General features: G+C 43.6%; 1 protein-coding gene across 1 annotated transcript; it reads left to right on the forward strand.

Annotated features, from left to right (window-relative positions):
- The first annotated feature begins 526 nt into the window (after positions 1 to 526).
- LOC120035040 (hydroperoxide isomerase ALOXE3-like) lies at positions 527 to 17,280 on the forward strand. The gene is made up of 14 exons (XM_038981805.1): positions 527 to 673; positions 1,364 to 1,571; positions 1,822 to 1,903; positions 2,012 to 2,134; positions 2,855 to 2,955; positions 3,508 to 3,680; positions 13,143 to 13,286; positions 14,720 to 14,923; positions 15,498 to 15,584; positions 15,861 to 16,030; positions 16,164 to 16,285; positions 16,501 to 16,601; positions 16,786 to 16,956; positions 17,101 to 17,280. The coding sequence occupies exons 1-14, from the start codon at positions 527 to 529 to the stop codon at positions 17,278 to 17,280; spliced, it is 2,013 nt and encodes a 670-aa protein (XP_038837733.1).
- Positions 17,281 to 18,802: the final 1,522 nt, after the last annotated feature.

Below are 18,802 nucleotides of genomic sequence, written 5' to 3' on the forward strand. Positions count from 1 at the left end.
ATAAGTGACAAGCATGGTCAAATAATAATCATGAATAATTTTCAGTTGGCTTTTCATAGCCGATCATTAAGAGTTGAAAAACAACAGGTCTGGGACAGGTGGCGGTTCCATAACCGCAGGCAGAACAGCTGAAACTGGAATAGCAGCAAGGCCAGGCGGACTGGGGACAGCAAGGAGTCACCACGGCCGGCAGTCCCGACGCATGGTCCTAGGGCCCAGGTCCTCCGAGAGAAAGAAAGAGAGAAGGAGAAAATTAGAGAGAGCCAAGATTTTCAAAATGTTCATAAATGACAAGCATGGTCAAATAATAATCAGGAATAAATCTCAGTTGGCTTTTCATAGCCGATCATTAAGAGTTGAAAACAGCAGGTCTGGGACAGGTAGGGGTTCCGTAACCGCAGGCAGAACAGTTGCAAGTCTTAATATTTGCAGAAATGTTTGCACCGTCTACATTGAATGAAATGTTTTTTGCTGTGCAGTCTCAGTGTGTGCAGATAAGCCTATCATAGTGTTTTTCAGAGTCAAAATGGCAAAATACAAGGTGACTGTGCACACACACAACATCGCAACTGCCACCACGATGAACAACGTCTTCATCAAGCTGGTTGGCGAAAAAGGAGAGAGTAAGCGCACGTGGCTCACTAGCTTGAAGGGACTCTTCTATCAAGACACAGTAAGTCAGTCATGCTCCTATCAGTACTAAGAGATATTTCTCTCTAAATCTAGAATCCTTAATTAAAACAATAACAAAGAGGTGCCCCGCCTCTGTTTTGGTAAAAAGCTAAAGGGATGGGCTTGTAGAAATGTCACCATTCTCAAACTCATAGAAAAATGTATACTTTTAACCATGTTTTGTGACTATAGCTTAGTGTTTGTTTACATTTACATTGTTTACAAACATTGGTGTAAAACAAGCTTATATTTTGGGTTCTGCTTTGGTACGACAGTTGATCTAAGCAATTATAAAATACAATTCTTCAAGAATCTTTGAGTATATATAATTTAAAATTTAAAAAATGAATGTTGCAACAAATTATTCTAGCTTCAATAAGACCATTTGCATTTTTCAAATACTGTACTCAAAACACACCCAAAATGTTCATTAACATATAGTGTATATGACGTGAAGACTTTGTTGCCTTTATGTTGGGCCCTTACGTAATAATACTGGTAGTACAGGATTAGTTATATTTGCCTTTGTTACTTGCTTTCTCACACAGTCCAGATTCGGCGCTCTCTCTCTCATCTTCTCTCTCTGCCCCTCCCTTTCTCTCTCACTCACTCACTCCCTCCCTCCATCTCATTCCCTCCATCTATCTCTCACTTCCTCCATCTCTCTCTCTCTCCCCTGCTCTCTCTGCAGGGGTCTCGTGAATTCGACGTGGTGTGCCCCTTTTCACTCGGCAAGCTGGTGCTGATAGAGCTGGACAAACAGCCCCTCCCACTCTTCCCCCTGGATGACTGGTTCCCATCCAAGGTTGTCGTGACGACGCCAGAGAGAGGCACATGCCAGTTCCCTATCTACCGTTGGATTATGGACAAGGAGGTGCACCTGTTCAGAGAGGGCACAGGTCAGCACGGTGTGACGTTATGAAACAACATCACATGCAGACATGTCAGAATGAGTAATGCTTGGGAAAAAAGTGGATACTTGCAGCCATTGTGAGGGGGAGGCATTTTCTTTGTGTGTGCACGCTGTCACTAAGTTTTAAAAGCTACTTTGCCTCTTAGGGCCACCGTACATACAGTAATACATGCAACACTGGTTCTGAAGGATTAGTGCAATAATACGTGTGATTTATTGTTTTTAATATTTTTCAGCTAAAAGACTCTGTGATGAAACTAATAATCTTGCCAGGTACAGCAGGGAACTGGAGATGAAGACGAGAACTGAGCAGTACTGGTAGGTGCTGTGGTCTTTCGTCCTAGCTGCCCAGTCTGTCCATTATATCTGACCAACCTCCATATATTTCCTGCTCCTCCTCTTTCTCCTGCTCCTCCTCCTACTCAGCTGGGATACCTACAAAGAGGGTTTCCCCGGCAGCATGAAGGCAGACAACCCTCTGGATCTTCCCAGAGAGATCCAATTCTCGTTCACCAAGGCCACCCAGTTCCTCTTCACCGCCGCCACTGGGTGAGTTCCTCACCAAAGCCAAATGTATACCCGACTTGAGTACACAACACGAGAATGCAATGTGCTTCTCATAATGGCTTCCCTATGTGATAAGTGGCAGAATGAGGAATTGGCGTGCTCAACTCGAAAGTCTGTAGTAACAAAACGTTGTTGCGTGCCGGGGGGGGGAAACCCCCAAAAACCCTCATTCATTCAAATATTCTTAACGTTTTAATGTATTTTTAGTTGTGAAAAATAGTAGAACAATGTATGTGAATAATGAATGTAAATTATGATTGTGAAAAAAGATACTACAATGTTTCATCATTTATAACTATGTGTGAATGCCTTATTTTTCTCCAAACGCTGATGAAGGCTGTCGCCCAAATGTGTCTGATTGCTCTGACCTCTCCTGCTGATAATTACATTCAAATGTAAGAATAGTTCAGTGCGGATTTGAGCTTTTTTCCTTTGTCCAGTACGTGGTGAGTTTAACATTTTGGGTTGCACACACTTGCATATTTTTGCGACTATGCAGGACAGCCATTTTTGCGTTAGCGTATTGCGTTGCGTACGTCGGGCATAACTCATCCTCTAAGGACAGTTCAAATAGTACTTCCTGCAGCAGATCATTAAAGCTCTTCTAAAGTATTCCATTCATTTATATTGTTGAGTTGTACATTTGCTCTGTGTAACTCTATTGGCTCATCTTGACATAGTTCCTTGTCTTCCATTCTGTAGGATCACTGAGCTGAAACTGAAGGGGTATTCCGACAACAAGAAGAGCTGGAAAAACATTGATGAAATCAGCGAAGTCTACCTCAATAGAACTGTCATCTCAGGTGAGTGCATTTCATAGTTGCATTTGCAGTATTAACTCCAGGGGCCTATTTATTAGGTGGTAAATGTTTTGAAACAAAGTGAAAGGGGGAAGTAATACTACTTGAACATGTCCAATAAAAATATACATACAGTACCAGTCAAAAGTTTGGACACACCTACTCATTCAAGTTTTTTTTATTTTTAATTTTCACTATTTTCTACATTTTAGAATAATAGTGAAGACATCAAAACTATGAAAGAACACATATGGAATCATGTAGTAGCCAAAAAAGTGTTAAACAAATATTTTATATTTGAGATTCTTCAAAGTACCCTTTGGCTTGATGACAGCTTTGCACACTCTTGGCATTCTCTCAACCAGCTTCAAACTTTTGACTGGCTCTCTATATACTGAAAACGACCCTGGTTTACTAGGCATCATGTGGAAGAAAACAGACTGAAACAGGGAGGGAATACCTGTCCAATAAGAAACTCTTGATTTTGTGTTCTGTTGCACAAGGTTTTGCTACGGTGTGCACTAATTAATACAACCCAGAATTTCCTCCTTCCAGACTATGCACAGGAGCACTGGAAGGAAGATGAGTTTTTCGGGTACCAGTATCTGAACGGCTGCAACCCCATGTTGATCCGTCGCTGCTCGGAGTTGCCGGCAAATTTCCCCGTCACAGAAGACATGGTGAAGCCCTCTCTTCGTGGATCGTCCAGCCTCCTAAGGGAATTGCAGGTACTGTACAGTATGTCAAAATAGGACTCTTTGGTAAAATAAATGAATTGTTACAAGTTGCCTAAATTATTGCAGTACCACTTATATTATGGGTGGCGCTGGACTAGGGGCAGTCCTCTTGGACCTAGGTGAATATCTTAGATATTCCCAGTTATCAATGGAAGTCAATGGAGATCCCTTTGTTGGATGTCTAGACGTCCACTTTCTTGGACCATCAGAGGCATGTACCAGATTCCTTTTTGGACCTCCAGATGACTTTTTTGGAGGTCCATCCAGTATGTTTCTCAATAGCTAGGTTTCCATCCAATTGGCGACACATTTTCATATAAGGCTGTGTGATGACGTAGTTCACATAAAAATAACCTTTGTGGTTAAATTACCATGTATCCAAACATAAAAAATAAAAACATGTAAATGGCATTTCCATGGCATTTTCAACTCTGATGGCTTTGTCACAATCATTTTTCTGTTATATAGCGAATGTGCCCACCCTGGTCTTGCCACCTGCACTCTAGCCAACAGCTGGCAGATACAGTGCAGGTATAGCCTACATGATGACATTATTATACGGACAAAAAATATTATTTTTACTTATCAATGGCAGTCAAGCATCGGTCATCATGTCACCAGAAAAAGACCCTAGATATTTATTGGAGAGGAGCATCAAGCTCATCACTGTGCACTTTCACCACCCTGTGAAGTTCATCATAACTTATTTAATCTGTAGCCTAATAAACTGCATGTTTTCCCGAGTCGTAGTGAGAGGACCACACAACATATTTCATTTTATTTATTTATTTCACCTTTATTTAAGCAGGTAGGCAAGTTGAGAACGAGTTCTCATTTACAATTGCGACCTGGCCAAGATAAAGCAAAGCAGTTCGACACATAACACAACACAGAGTTACACATGGAGTAAAACAAACATACAGTCAATAATACAGTAGAAAAATAAGTCTATTGTTACGTCCGTCGTTGGAATGAGACCAAAGCGCAGCGTGGAAAGTGTACATCTTAATTTATTTTAGAATGAACACCAAAAAACCCACAAAAGATCAACGAACGTAAAGTTCTGCAGGGCTATACAGTTACTGTACAAAAACAAGATCCCACAAACTCAGGTGGAAAACAGGCTGCCTAAGTATGATTCCCAATCAGAGACAACGATAGACAGCTGCCTCTGATTGGGAACCATACCCGGCCAACAAAGAAATAGAAAACTAGAATGCCCACCCAAATCACACCCTGACCTAACCAAATAGAGAAATAAACAGGCTCTCTAAGGTCAGGGCGTGACATCTATATACAATGTGAGCAAATGAGGTGAGATAAGGTAGGTAAAGGCAAAAAAAGGCCATTGTGGCGAAGTAAATACAATATTGCAGTTGAAGAATGTGCAAAGCAGAAATAGAAATAATGGGGTGCAAAGGAGCAAAATAAATAAATAAATACAGTAGGGGAAGAGGTTGTTTTTTGGGCTAAATTATAGATGGGCTATGTACAGGTGAAGTAATCTGTGAGCTGCTCTGACAGCTGGTGCTTAAAGCTAGTGAGGGGGATAAGTGTTTCCAGTTTCAGAGATTTTTGTAGTTTGTTCCAGTCATTGGCAGCAGAGAACTGGAAGGATAGGTGGCCAAAGGAGGAATTGGCTTTGGGGGTGACCAGAGAGATATACCTGCTGGAGCGCGTGCTACAGGTGGGTGCTGCTATGGTGACCAGCGAGCTGAGATAAGGGGGGACTTTACCTAGCAGGGTCTTGTAGATGACCTGGAGCCAGTGGGTTTGGCGATGAGTATGAAGCGAGGGCCAGCCAACGAGAGCGTACAGGTCGCAGTGGTGGGTAGTATATGGGGCTTTGGTGACAAAACGGATGGCACTGTGATAGACTGCATCCAATTTATTGAGTAGGGTATTGGAGGCTAAATGACATGCCGAAGTTGAGGATCGGTAGGATGGTCAGTTTTACGAGGGTATGTTTGGCAGCATGAAGTGAAGGATGAATTGTTGCGAAATAGGAAGCCAATTCTAGATTTAACTTTGGATTGGAGATGTTTGATGTGAGTCTGGAAGGAGAGTTTACAGTCTACCAGACACCTAGGTATTTGTAGTTGTCCACATATTCTAAGTCAAAACCGTCCAGAGTCGTGATGCTAGTCGTGCGGGCAGGTGCAGGAAGCGATCGGTTGAAGAGGATGCATTTAGTTTTACTTGCATTTAAGAGCAGTTGGAGGCCACGGAAGGAGAGTTGTATGGCATTGAAGCTCGTCTGGAGGGTTGTTAACACAGTGTCCAAAGAAGGGCCAGAAGTATACAGAATGGTGTCATCTTCATAGAGGTGGATCAGAGACTCACCAGCAGCAAGAGCGACATCATTGATGTATACAGAGAAGAGAGTCGGCCCGAGAATTGAACCCTGTGGCACCCCCATAGAGACTGCCAGAGGCCCGGACAACAGGCCCTCCGATTTGACATACTGATCTTTATCAGAGAAGTAGTTGGTGAACCAGGCGAGGAAATCATTTGAGAAACCAAGGCTATCGAGTCTGCCGATGAGGATGTGGTGATTGACAGAGTCGAAAGCCTTGGCCAGGTCAATGAATACGGCTGCACAGTATTGTTTCTTATCGATGACGGTTAAGATATCGTTTAGGACCTTGAGCGTGGCTGAGGTGCACCCATGACCACCCTCTGAAACCAGATTGCCTAGCGGAGAATGTGCGGTGGGATTTGAAATGGTCGATAATCTGTTTGTTGACTTGGCTTTCGAAGACCTTAGAAAGGCAGGGTGGGATAGATATAGGTCTGTAGCAGTTTGGGTCAAGAGTGTCCCCCCTTTGAAGAGGGGGATGACTGCAGCTGCTTTCCAATCTTTGGGAATCTCAGATGACACGAAAGAGAGGTTGAAAAGGCTAGTAATAGGGGTTGCAACAATTCCGGCAGATAATTTTAGAAAGAGTGTCCAGATTGTCTAGCACGGCTGAATTGTAGGGGTCAGATTTTGCAGCTCTTTCAGAACAGGAGAAGGCTTGGGTGAGTTGCTGTGGGGGGTGCAGTGCTGTTGACCGGGGTAGGGGTAGCCAGGTGGAAAGCATGGCCAGCCGTAGAAAAATGTTTTTTGAAATTCTCAATTGTAGTGGATTTGTCGGTGGTGACAGTTTCCTATCCTCAGTGCAGTGGGCAGCTGGGAGGAGGTGTTCTAATTCTCCATGGACTACAGTGTCCCAGAACTTTTTTGAGTTTGTGTTGCAGGAAGCAAATTTCTGCTTCAAAAAGCTAGCCCTTGCTTTTCTAACTGCCTGTGTATATTGGTTTCTAACTTCCCTGAAAAGTTGCATATCACGGGGGCTGTTCGATGCTAATGCAGAACGGCATAGGATGTTTTTGTGTTGGTTAAGGGCAGTCAGGTCTGGAGAGAACCAAGGGCTATATCTGTTCCTGGTTCTAAATTTCTTGAATGGGGCATGCTTATTTAAGATGGTGAGGAAGGCATTTAAAAAAAATAACCAGGCATCCTCTACTGACGGGATGAGGTCAATATCCTTCCAGGATACCCGGGCCAGGTCGATTAGAAAGGCCTGCTCGCTGAAGTGTTTCAGGGAGCGTTTGACAGTGATGAGTGGAGGTCGTTTGACCGCTGACCCATTACGGATGCAGGCAATGAGGCAGTGATCGCTGAGATCTTGGTTGAAAACAGCAGAGGTGTATTTAGAGGGCAAGTTGGTTAGGATGATATCTATAAGGGTGCACGTGTTTACGGTTTTGGGGTGGTACCTGGTAGGTTCATTGATAATTTGTGTGAGATTGAGGGCATCAAGCTTAGATTGTAGGATGGCTGGGGTGTTAATAAGAGACAAAAGGAAAATGGGGTGCCCCTCTCTCGCGCGCAGGAACTATTCGCAGTACACTTGACTAGTTTTGAAAAAACTTGTTCATTTTTCAAAATAAAAGCCTGAAACTATGTCTAAAGCCTGGTCACAGCCTGAGGAAGCCATTGGAAAATGAATCTGGTTGATACCCCTTTAAATGGAGGTTAGACGGGCCAGGAAACAAAGATTTAAAAAAAATATCACTTCCAGGTTACTTTTTCTCAGGATTTCGCTTGCAGAATAAGTATTCTTATTCTCACAGACAATATTTTGACAGTTTTGGAAACTTTGGAGTGTTTTCTATCCTAATCTGTAAATTATATGCATATTCTACGATCTGGGCCAGAGAAAATGTCAGTTTACGTTGGGCACGTTATTTAAAAAACAAAACAATTCTGACCCCTAGCGCTAAGAAGTTAATGCAACCGCTGTGTCAGATTTCCCAAAAACTTTACGGAAAAAGCACACCGTGCTATAATCTGAGTACAGTTTTCAGAGCCCAAATAAGCCATAAAGATATTCGCCATGTTGTGGAGTCAACAGAAGTCAGAATAGCATTATAAATATTCACTTACCTTTGATGATCTTCATCAGAATGCACTCCCAGGAATCCCAGTTCCACAACAAATGTTTGATTTGTTCGATAAAGTTAATCATTTATGTCCAAACACCTCCTTTTTGTTAGCGCGTTTAGCCCAGTATTCCAAATATGACACGCGATCACTAGGAGCAGACAAAAAGTCAAAAAGTTCCGTTACAGTCCTTAGAAACATGTCAAATGAAGTATAGATGTAACGGCTTTCTTCCTGGGGTGAAGGAGAGGACCAAAATGCAGCGCGGCTAGTGTTCAACATGATTTAATAAAGAAGAGATAATAACGTGAACACTATACAAAATACAAAATAACAAATGTGAAAACCGAGACAGTCCTATCTGGTGCAGAACACAAAGACAGAAGACAACCACCCACAATCCCCAACACAAAACAAGCCACCTATATTTGATTCTCAATCAGGGACAACGATTGACAGCTGCCTCTGATTGAGAACCATATTAGGCTGAACACAGAAACAGACAAACTAGACACACAACATAGAATGCCCACCCAGCTCACGTCCTGACCAACACTAAAACAAGCAACACACATAAGAACTATGGTCAGGACGTGACAGTACCCCCCTCCTGAGGTGCGGACTCCGAACGCACCCCTAAATCTCAAGGGGAGGGTCTGGGTGGGCATCTGTCCTCGGTGGCGGCTCCGGCGCAGGACGAGGACACCACTCCACCATTGTCTGTCCCCCTCCTTAGCGTCCTTTGAGTGGCGACCCTCGCCCCTGACCCTGGTCTAGGAACCTTCACAAAGGTCCCCCCTAGATAGAGGAGACAGCTCAGGACAGAGAGGTAGCTCAGGACAGAGAGGTAGCTCAGGACAGAGAGGTAGCTCAGGACAGAGGGGCAACTCCGGACTGAAGGGCAGCTCCGGACAGAGAGGCAGCTCCGGACTGAAGGGCAGCTCCGGACTAATGGCAGCTCCGGGCTGAGGGGCAGCTCATGACTGAAGGGCAGCTCATGACTGGAGGGCAGCTCATGACTGGAGGGCAGCTCATGACTGGAGGGCAGCTCATGACTGGAAGTCAAAAAATGCTTGTGCTTCGAGTTCCGACAATGCAGTAATAACCAACGAGTAATCTAACCTAACAATTCCACAACTACTACCTTATACACACACAAGTGTAAAGGGATAAAGAATATGTACATAAAGATATATGAATGAGTGATGGTACAGAACGGCATAGGCAAGATGCAGTAGATGGTATAGAGTACAGTATATACACATGAGATGAGTAATGTAGGGTATATACACATAGTGGCATAGTTTAAAGTGGCTAGTGATACATGTATTACATAAAGATGGCAAGATGCAGTAGATGATATAGAGTACAGTATATACATATACATATGAGATGAGCAATGTAGGGTATATAAACATTATATTAAGTGGCATTGTTTAAAGTGGCTAGTGATACATTTGTACATACATTTCCATCAATTCCCATTATTAAAGTGGCTGGAGTTGAGTCAGTATGTTGGCAGCAGCCACTAAATGTTAGTGGTGGCTGTTTAACAGTCTGATGGCCTTGAGATAGAAGCTGTTTTTCAGTCTCTCGGTCCTTGCTTTGATGCAGCTGTACTGACCTCGCCTTCTGGATGATAGCGGGGTGAACAGGCAGTGGCTCGGGTGGTTGTTGTCCTTGATGATCTTTATGGCCTTCCTGTGACATCGGGCGGTGTAGGTGTCCTGGAGGGCAGGTAGTTTGCCCCCGGTGATGCGTTGTGCAGACCTCACTACCCTCTGGAGAGCCTTACGGTTGTGGGCGGAGCAGTTGCCGTACCAGGCGGTGATACAGCCCGACAGGATGCTTTCGATTGTGAATCTGTAGAAGTTTGTGAGTGCTTTTGGTGACAAGCCGAATTTCTTCAGCCTCCTGAGTTTGAAGAGGCGCTGCTGCGCCTTCTTCACAACGCTGTCTGTGTGGGTGGACCAATTCAGTTTGTCCGTGATGTGTACGCCGAGGAACTTAAAACTTACTACCCTCTCCACTACTGTCCCGTCGATGTGGGTAGCGGGGTGCTCCCTCTGCTGTTTCCTGAAGTCCACAATCATCTCCTTTGTTTTGTTGACGTTGAGTGTGAGGTTATTTTCCTGACACCACACTCCGAGGGCCCTCACCTCCTCCCTGTAGGCCGTCTCGTCGTTGTTGGTAATCAAGCCTACCACTGTAGTGTCGTCCGCAAACTTGATGATTGAGTTGGAGGCGTGCATGGCCACGCAGTCGTGGGTGAACAGGGAGTACAGGAGAGGGCTCAGAAAGCACCCTTGTGGGGCCCCAGTGTTTAGGATCAGCGGGGTGGAGATGTTGTTACCTACCCTCACCACCTGGGGGCGGCCCGTCAGGAAGTCCAGTACCCAGTTGCACAGGGTGGGGTTGAGACCCAGGGTCTCGAGCTTGATGACGAGTTTGGAGGGTACTGGACTGTAGTCGATGAACAGCATTCTCACATAGGTATTCCTCTTGTCCAGATGGGTTAGGGCAGTGTGCAGTGTGGTTGCAATTGCGTCGTCTGTGGACCTATTGGGTCGGTAAGCAAATTGGAGTGGGTCTAGGGTGTCAGGTAGGGTGGAGGTGATATGGTCCTTGACTAGTCTCTCAAAGCACTTCATGATGACGGAAGTGAGTGCTACGGGGCAGTAGTCGTTTAGCTCAGTTACCTTAGCTTTCTTGGGAACAGGAACAATGGTGGCCCTCTTGAAGCATGTGGGAACAGCAGACTGGGATAAGGATTGATTGAATATGTCCGTAAACACACCAGCCAGCTGGTCTGCGCATGCTCTGCCGTCTGGGCCTGCAGCCTCGCGAGGGTTAACACGCTTAAATGTTTTACTCACTTCGGCTGCAGTGAAGGAGAGCCTGCAGGTTTTGGTAGCGGGCCGTGTCAGTGGCACTGTATTGTCCTCAAAGCGAGCAAAAGAGTTATTTAGTCTTTCTGGGAGCAAGACATCCTGGTGCGCGACGGGGCTGGTTTTCTTTTTGTAATCCGTGATTGACTGTAGACCCTGCCACATAACTCTTGTGTCTGAGCTGTTGAATTGCGACTCTACTTTGTCTCTATACTGGCAATTAGCTTGTTTGATTGCCTTGCGGAGGGAATAGCTACACTGTTTGTATTCGGTCATGTTTCTGGTCACCTTGCCCTGGTTAAAAGCAGTGGTTCGCGCTTTCAGTTTCGGCGAATGCTGCCATCAATCCACGGTTTCTGGTTTGGGAATGTTTTAATCGTTGCTGTGGGTATTTAGGGAGAATTTAGGGAGTTTTGTTTTCAGATTAGCCTTGTTAAAATCCCCGGCTACAATGAATGCAGCCTCAGGATGTGTGGTTTCCAGTTTACATAGAGTCAGATAAAGTTCGTTCAGGGCCATCGATGTGTCTGCTTGGGGGGAATATATACGGCTGTGATTATAATCGAAGAGAATTCCCTTGGTAGATAATGCGGTCGACATTTGATTGTGAGGAATTCTAAGTCAGGTTAACAGAATGACTTGAGTTCCTGTATGTTGTTATGATCACACCACGTCTCATTAATCATAAGGCATACCCCTCCGCCCCTCTTCTTACCAGAAAGATGCTTGTTTCTGTCGGCGTGATGCGTGAGGAAACCAGCTGGCTGCACCGACTCCGTTAGCGTCTCTCGAGTGAGCCATGTTTCCGTGAAGCAAAGAACGTTACAATCTCTGATGTCTCTCTGGAATGCTACCCTTGCTCGGATTTCATCAACCTTGTTGTCAAGAGACTGGACATTGGCGAGTAGTATGCTAGGGAGTGGAGCGCGATGTGCCCGTCTCCATTCCTGGTCGTAATGATGGTAATGATGGTGAGTTGACGTTGCTCTTATATTCAGTAGTTCCTCCCGACAGTATGTAATGAAACCTAAGATTACCTGGGGTACCAATGTAAGAAATAACACGTAAAAAAACAAAATACTGCATAGTTTCCTAGGAACGCGAAGGGAGGCGGCCATCTCTGTCGGCGCCGGAAGATGATAGCTAACTCACATGAACGCGCATGGTCAGCTCGTGGCACTCTGGGAGAGACCTTACTCAATCCCCTCTCATTCGCCTCCACTTCACTGTAGAAGCATCAAACAAGGTTCTAAAGACTGTTGACATCTAGTGGAAGCCTTAGGAAGTGAAATATAACCCCATAGACACTGTGTATTCGATAGGCCAAGAGTTGAAAACTACAAACCTCAGATTTCCCACTTCCTGGTTGGATTTTTCTCAGGTTTTCGCCTGCCATATGAGTTCTGTTATACTCACAGACATAATTCAAACAGTTTTAGAAACTTCAGCGTGTTTTCTATCCAAATCTACTAATAATATGCATATATTAGCAACTGGGACTGAGTAGCAGGCAGTTTACTCTGGGCACGCTTTTCATCAAAATGTGAAAATGCTGCCCCTTATCCCAAACAAGTTAAACATGTCCCAGTTTAGGTCACCTAGCAGCACGAGCTCTGAAGATAGATGCTCTGAATATAGACATATCATCATGTGACTCCAAGTTTACTTAGATATGATGGTTATTATATCAATTTTTGCACATAAAAGTGCCATTCCACCACCATTTCTCGCATAATACATTTTACAGACACAAAAATATCACACCTTGTCTAGTATTTTTTGTTTTGTTGACATGCTGAAAGTTTACAGACAAACGTTCTGTTTCCTTCAGGCCTGTCGTGACATTTTCTATCTGACATGTACTTCAAAAATGTTGGATGAAACCTGGCCACAGAAAAAATGAAAAACATCCCAGTATTACTTTCTTTTATGTTTTTGTGGGGGGATGGTAACCCTAAATTCCAAGAAAGTAATCGCAAAAATAACTTTATTGGATGTTTTTTGGGGATAATCCTAGTAAAACACAGAGCTAAAATAGCTGTTCCATTCCAAAATATCAAGAAAGTGAACCGTAATCCTAACCTGTTGCATTGTAACTTTTGGATTTATTCTCCCATGTCATCCAATCCCAAACAGAGCGGCAACATATTCCTGGTTGACTACAAGAACCTGGATGGATTAAAGGCAAACGTGATCAATAAGAAACAACAGTACATGGCGGCTCCTCTGGTCCTGCTCTACAGAACCCCTAATGACAAGCTGGTTCCCATCGCCATCCAGGTAAGGTTGACCTAACTAACTTTGAAGTGAAGACCACAGTCACGGAGACCATTACAAGTGAGAGAGTCTGTAAACCCATCATGCTTCAATCTCCTTTAGAGAGCCCACTTACCCGTGGAGGCTGGTGGAGGTAGAAATGCAGAGTACAGGCTCATTACTACCGTTCCCTTCTTTACGTTCCAAACATTATGACGAGCCCGTCCTCCCCATGTTTCCCTCCACCAGCCTCCACTGTATCTGACAGCGCCCAAAGAAAATATGTTTGATATTGTCTTCAAATGCTTTTAATTAATGCATTACACACTTAGAACATCTGGTTCATCAAGGGTTCTTTGGGAAGGGTGATGGTTTTATGTGAAACCTTTGAGTCCTTCAATGCTTCTTTGGAGTTCAGAAAAGGGTTCTTTCCTCTTTTTGTGATAATTCAAATGTGTTTGGGGGGGGGGCGGCAGCTCATAATTATTTGGGGTGTGGTTTGATCAAGGCTCGTTTTGAGTGACAGTGTCATTCCAGTTGATCTAATCTGTTGTGTAATTATGCCATTGTCACGCCCTGACCGTAGAGAGCCTTTTTTATTCTCTATTTGGTTAGGTCAGGGTGTGACTTGGGTGGGCAAATCTATGTGTTCTATTTCTTTGTTGGCCTTGGTCTCATTCATCTAACGACGGACGTAACAGCCATTACATGTTAAATATGACTATGGCCAGTGAAAGTGTCTTGTGAAATACGTAAAGGATAATCAACGACTATGTGTTCTCTGGAAAATAATTAATAATGAGGTGTGTTCCACAATGCGCTAGCAGAGTGGAACTAACCTTCCACAGAGTTACATTATTTTCCAGAGTACGCATAGAGCCCCGAGTTGATTATCCCTTTTATACCATGGCTATAATTTAGCACATTTACTGCTAGAAATGTGTTCATTTGCAGGGATAAATGAGTTCAACATCCACTGAAATAGCTAGCAAGTTTACTAGATAGCGACACTAGATGCCTGGGTAACCAAAAAGTCTTGGTAGTTTAGCTAACCAAACCATCAGTCCTAGCTTGCTATTATGAATTAGAATTCAGCAATGCCAATAACATTAACCTACAGCCATGTGCGCATTGTTGAGCTTCTAATTTGAATAAACTTTTTTTTTTAAACAAATGTATCAACATTTTAAGCTAAACGGTCTGATCTGTTGCATCAGCCTATTGCATTTTTACATTTTTCATGGTATTTATAGAACTTTAGGAAAGGGTTCTTTATAGCACCATAAACGTTCCATTTATAACCTTATGTTCATGGTTATTTATAGAACCTTCAAAAAAGGGTTCTATGTAGCACCAAAAAGGAATCTGCTATTGTTATTATTTGTATTTTTGTATTAAACAGGGATTATGTTGCTGGTAGCCATCTATGCGGTCCCTAACACTCTCTCTCTCCACAGCTGAAGCAGAAGCCTGCAAAAGACAACCCCATCTTCCTTCCTACTGACTCTGAGTATGACTGGCTCCTGGCCAAGATCTTTGTGAGGAGCGCTGACTTTCAAGAGCATCAACTCAACGTCCACCTGCTGCGCACTCACCTCCTGGCTGAGGTGTTCGCCGTAGCACTGCTGCGCAACATGCCCATGGTGCACCCTCTCTACAAGGTACATAACATAGCACAGCATAGCATAACCCCAGGAGGTTGGTGGCACCCTAATTGGGGAGGATGGGCTCGTGGTAATGGCTGGAGTGGAATGGCATCAAACACATGGCCATGTGTTTGATGCCATTCCACTCCAGCCCAGCCTTTACTATGAGCCGTCCTCCCCTCAGCAGCCTCCACTGAGCATAGCATAGCATAACATAATATAGCATAGCATAACATAATATAGCATAACATAACATATCATAGCATAACATAGCATAACATAATATAGCATAACATAATATAGCATAGCATAACATAATATAGCATAGCATAACATAGAATAGCATAACATAATATATCATACAATAAGATAATATATCATAGCATAACATAACAGAAAATAGCATAGCATAACAGAATATAGCATAGCATAACATAACATAATATAGCATAGCATAATATAGCATAGCATAGCATAACACAATATAGCATAGCATGTCCAGTTGAAAAGTATAGTGCGCCGAGTACAACAGCTGTAGACCTTAACGTGAAACGTCCATCCTTCTCTCCACCCTGGTTTACTGCTTTAGCTTCTGATTCCACACACCCGCTACTCCCTCCAGATCAACCTCTTGGCCCGGGCATTTCTAATAGCTGATGAAGGAGTTTTCACTCAGGTAGGCTACTGACTGGACTGTTTCCATAGAAGTGTGTGGTGTCCATATTAGGAATCACACATCCATGGAAGTTGTGTCAGAGTCAGCATACATGCGGTTGTATGTCTTGTAGTGAACTTACAGTACCCCCAAGTATGGTCATTTGGCCCTCTGGGTCAACATACTTGCTGGTAGGTTCACTATCTCTCATAGAACCAGTGTAATATTGCAGCTTAGTTAAAGTACATTATAATGTTACAGAATTATGTAATCAATTAACTTTAAGTGACGTTGTAGTTTGCTGCTTCGGGCGGAGAGGGGATGAATGAGATCCTGAGGAGATCTTTGGCCTCATTGACCTACAGCTCCCTCTGTGTGCCGGAAGACATCACTGCACGAGGTCTGGAGTCAGTCCCCAACAACTACTACAGGGATGATGGACTCAAGCTGTGGGACATCATCCACAGGTAGGCTACAACAGAGCAGACCTACATGGTAGTACAGTATCATCCGCTGGTAGACTCTAGAGTGAAAGTATAGCTCTACATAGATATGATATCTTCTTCTTCCTTCGTTCTTCCGTTGTCGTCTTCGGTATAGGTTTGTAGAGGGAGTGATTGGTTTCTATTACAAGAGTGACTCAGAGGTCCGGGAAGACCAGGAACTACAGAACTGGATCAAGGATATATTTTACCATGGCTTCCTGGCCCAAGAATGCACAGGTGACGATGTACAGGGTAATAGGGGGGAGGGGGGAAGGACGTATGGGTAAATGTCTTGTTTTTACCATTATTTTTGTTTGTTTCTGGACCATAACTTCCTCGGCATAACTCACAACTTCCATGGACGTGACTGTCCTATAGTAACAGTCCACCCAGCTCCCCTGGCATAACTCCATTCATCACACACCTCTCTCGGTTCTTATCTTTCTGTCCAGGAATCTCTCAGTCTTTCTCCACTGTGCCAGAGGTCGTCAAGTTCGTCACCGTGGTGATCTTCACCTGCTCAGGCCAACATTCTGCTGTCAACTCTGGACAGGTGGGTGTAGCATAGCCCATACTTTTTTCAAGTGTGTTATTAATCTAAATCTAAGCACTACTGACGTTTTCTGCCTCATCTACCATTTTGGAAGATTTGCTAAAATGCCACTATCATATCATCATTTCAGAATACCACCATATTGGATGTCAGTAATAATCAGTCATTTTTTATCATGTTACAGTATGACTATGGTGGCTGGATGCCCAACACCCCCATCTCCCTGAAACAGCCACCTCCCACCACTAAGGGGCAGTCTACTGAGAGCACCATGCTGGAGACCCTCCCCGATGTCGGCACAACAGCACAGGGCATGTCCACCATGTGGCTCCTTAGCAAGCAATCCAGTGACTTTGTGAGTCTGCCATCTTTCATGAACTATTATCAATATAATCTAGGCCCAAAATACTATATTTAGCTACAAAATATCACATCAACGTGTGCGTTTAATGTTAATTGATATTATATTTAGCTAACTTCAATTATTCTCCATATGCAGGTGACCCTTGGCCATTACCCAGAGGAGCACTTCAACGAGATACCACCCTGCAAGATGATTCAGAAATTCCAGACGGAGCTGAAGGTCTTCAGCGAGACCGTCAATGCCAGGAACTCTGGGCTACCAGTGCCATACACCTACATGGACCCTGCTGTGTTGGAGAACAGCGTGGCCATTTAGATAAGCCAAAGTCCTAGACCAGGGTCCAGTTCATTAGGCACTAATTGGAAGAAAACTGAGGACCTACCTGGACTTTTCCAGTAAGGTTTATTTTTGTTGTCCTTTGTGCAGCTTTTTAAAATGTTTTCCATTGAGTGCCCTGATGAACATGACCCAATGATTCTGGAGGCATGCGCTAGTAAACATGCTTCAATCTATAAAATGTTTTATTGAGCATGATAATTTTTGGGGCTTCAATAAACTAATGTCTTAATTCAATCAGATAACGGGAAATCGTACTGTGGGCTCAGTCAGAATGTTATCGCTGTATCAGAAGTGTTAACTGTTAAACCAACACACACCTCCACATGGTGTCCCTCTCACGGACTAAGAAAACTTGTTGATGTTATTATTACCTTTGTACTTGTTAATGGATGTTAAGAAATACAGGGTCTTTCAGACGGATTCATTTCTGGTGCCATATAACTAACGACGACAGGGACTCCTGGTGAAAATGAGCTCTCCTGCTAAATGATGTGACACTGAAATATTGATTAACAGTAAACAAGTATCAGAATAATATGAGAGAACAATAGGTGTGACTCTCGTTTACAATTAAAAGCTAATACATTTCCATCTCCAGTCTTGTGGTATTTGCCACATCTCATTTTGGTTGAATCCCTGTCTACCTCATGTATTAATTAAAAAATAAATGCATAAAAAGATGAAGATATACTCTCATTTCCTGCTTGTTTTAAGTCACCTTTATCATCCTGACCCGAACCAAACTGGTTCCAACAATGTAACCAGGCCATCTCAGTACAGCCTGGCTCGGTTTGGCCCAGTACACAGCAAAGTGTTGGGTCCCTAACACCATGGGTGTTTCAAATTCTGACATAAATGACCACTTTATTAGTGCTGATGCTGTTACACTTACACAGTGTTAGGGATTTACACATGTAGTGTTACAGTATTTTTGGGGATGTTGTTTTAACACTGTACGGTGTATTTCCCAGGGTGCTTTTCGAGTGAATTGTTCATTTCAAACATATTAATAAATATATAAACTCAGCAAAAAAAGAAACATCCTTTTTCAGGACCCTGTCTTTAAAAGATAATTGGTAAAAATCCAAATAACCTCACAGATCTTCATTGTAATGGGTTTAAACACTGTTTCCCATGATTGTTCTATGAACCACAAACAATTAATGAACATGCACCTGTGGAACAGTCGTTAAGACACTAACAGCTTACAGACGGTAGGCAATTAAGGTCACTGTTATGAAAACTTAGGACACTAAAGAGGCCTTTCTACTGACTCTGAAAAACACCAAAAGAAAGATGCCCAGGGTCCCTGCTCATCTGTGTGAACGTGCCTTAGGCATGCTGCAAGGAGGCATGAGGACTGCAGATGTGGCCAGGGCAATATATTGCAATGTCCGTACTATGAGACACCTAAGACAGTGCTACAGGGTGACAGGACGGACAGCTGATCGTCCTCGCAATGGCAGACCACGTGTAACAACACCTGCACAGGATCGGT

The sequence above is a fragment of the Salvelinus namaycush genome, chromosome 42 (genome assembly GCF_016432855.1).
Source record: "Salvelinus namaycush isolate Seneca chromosome 42, SaNama_1.0, whole genome shotgun sequence".
In the NCBI taxonomy this organism is placed as follows: Eukaryota; Metazoa; Chordata; class Actinopteri; order Salmoniformes; family Salmonidae; genus Salvelinus; species Salvelinus namaycush.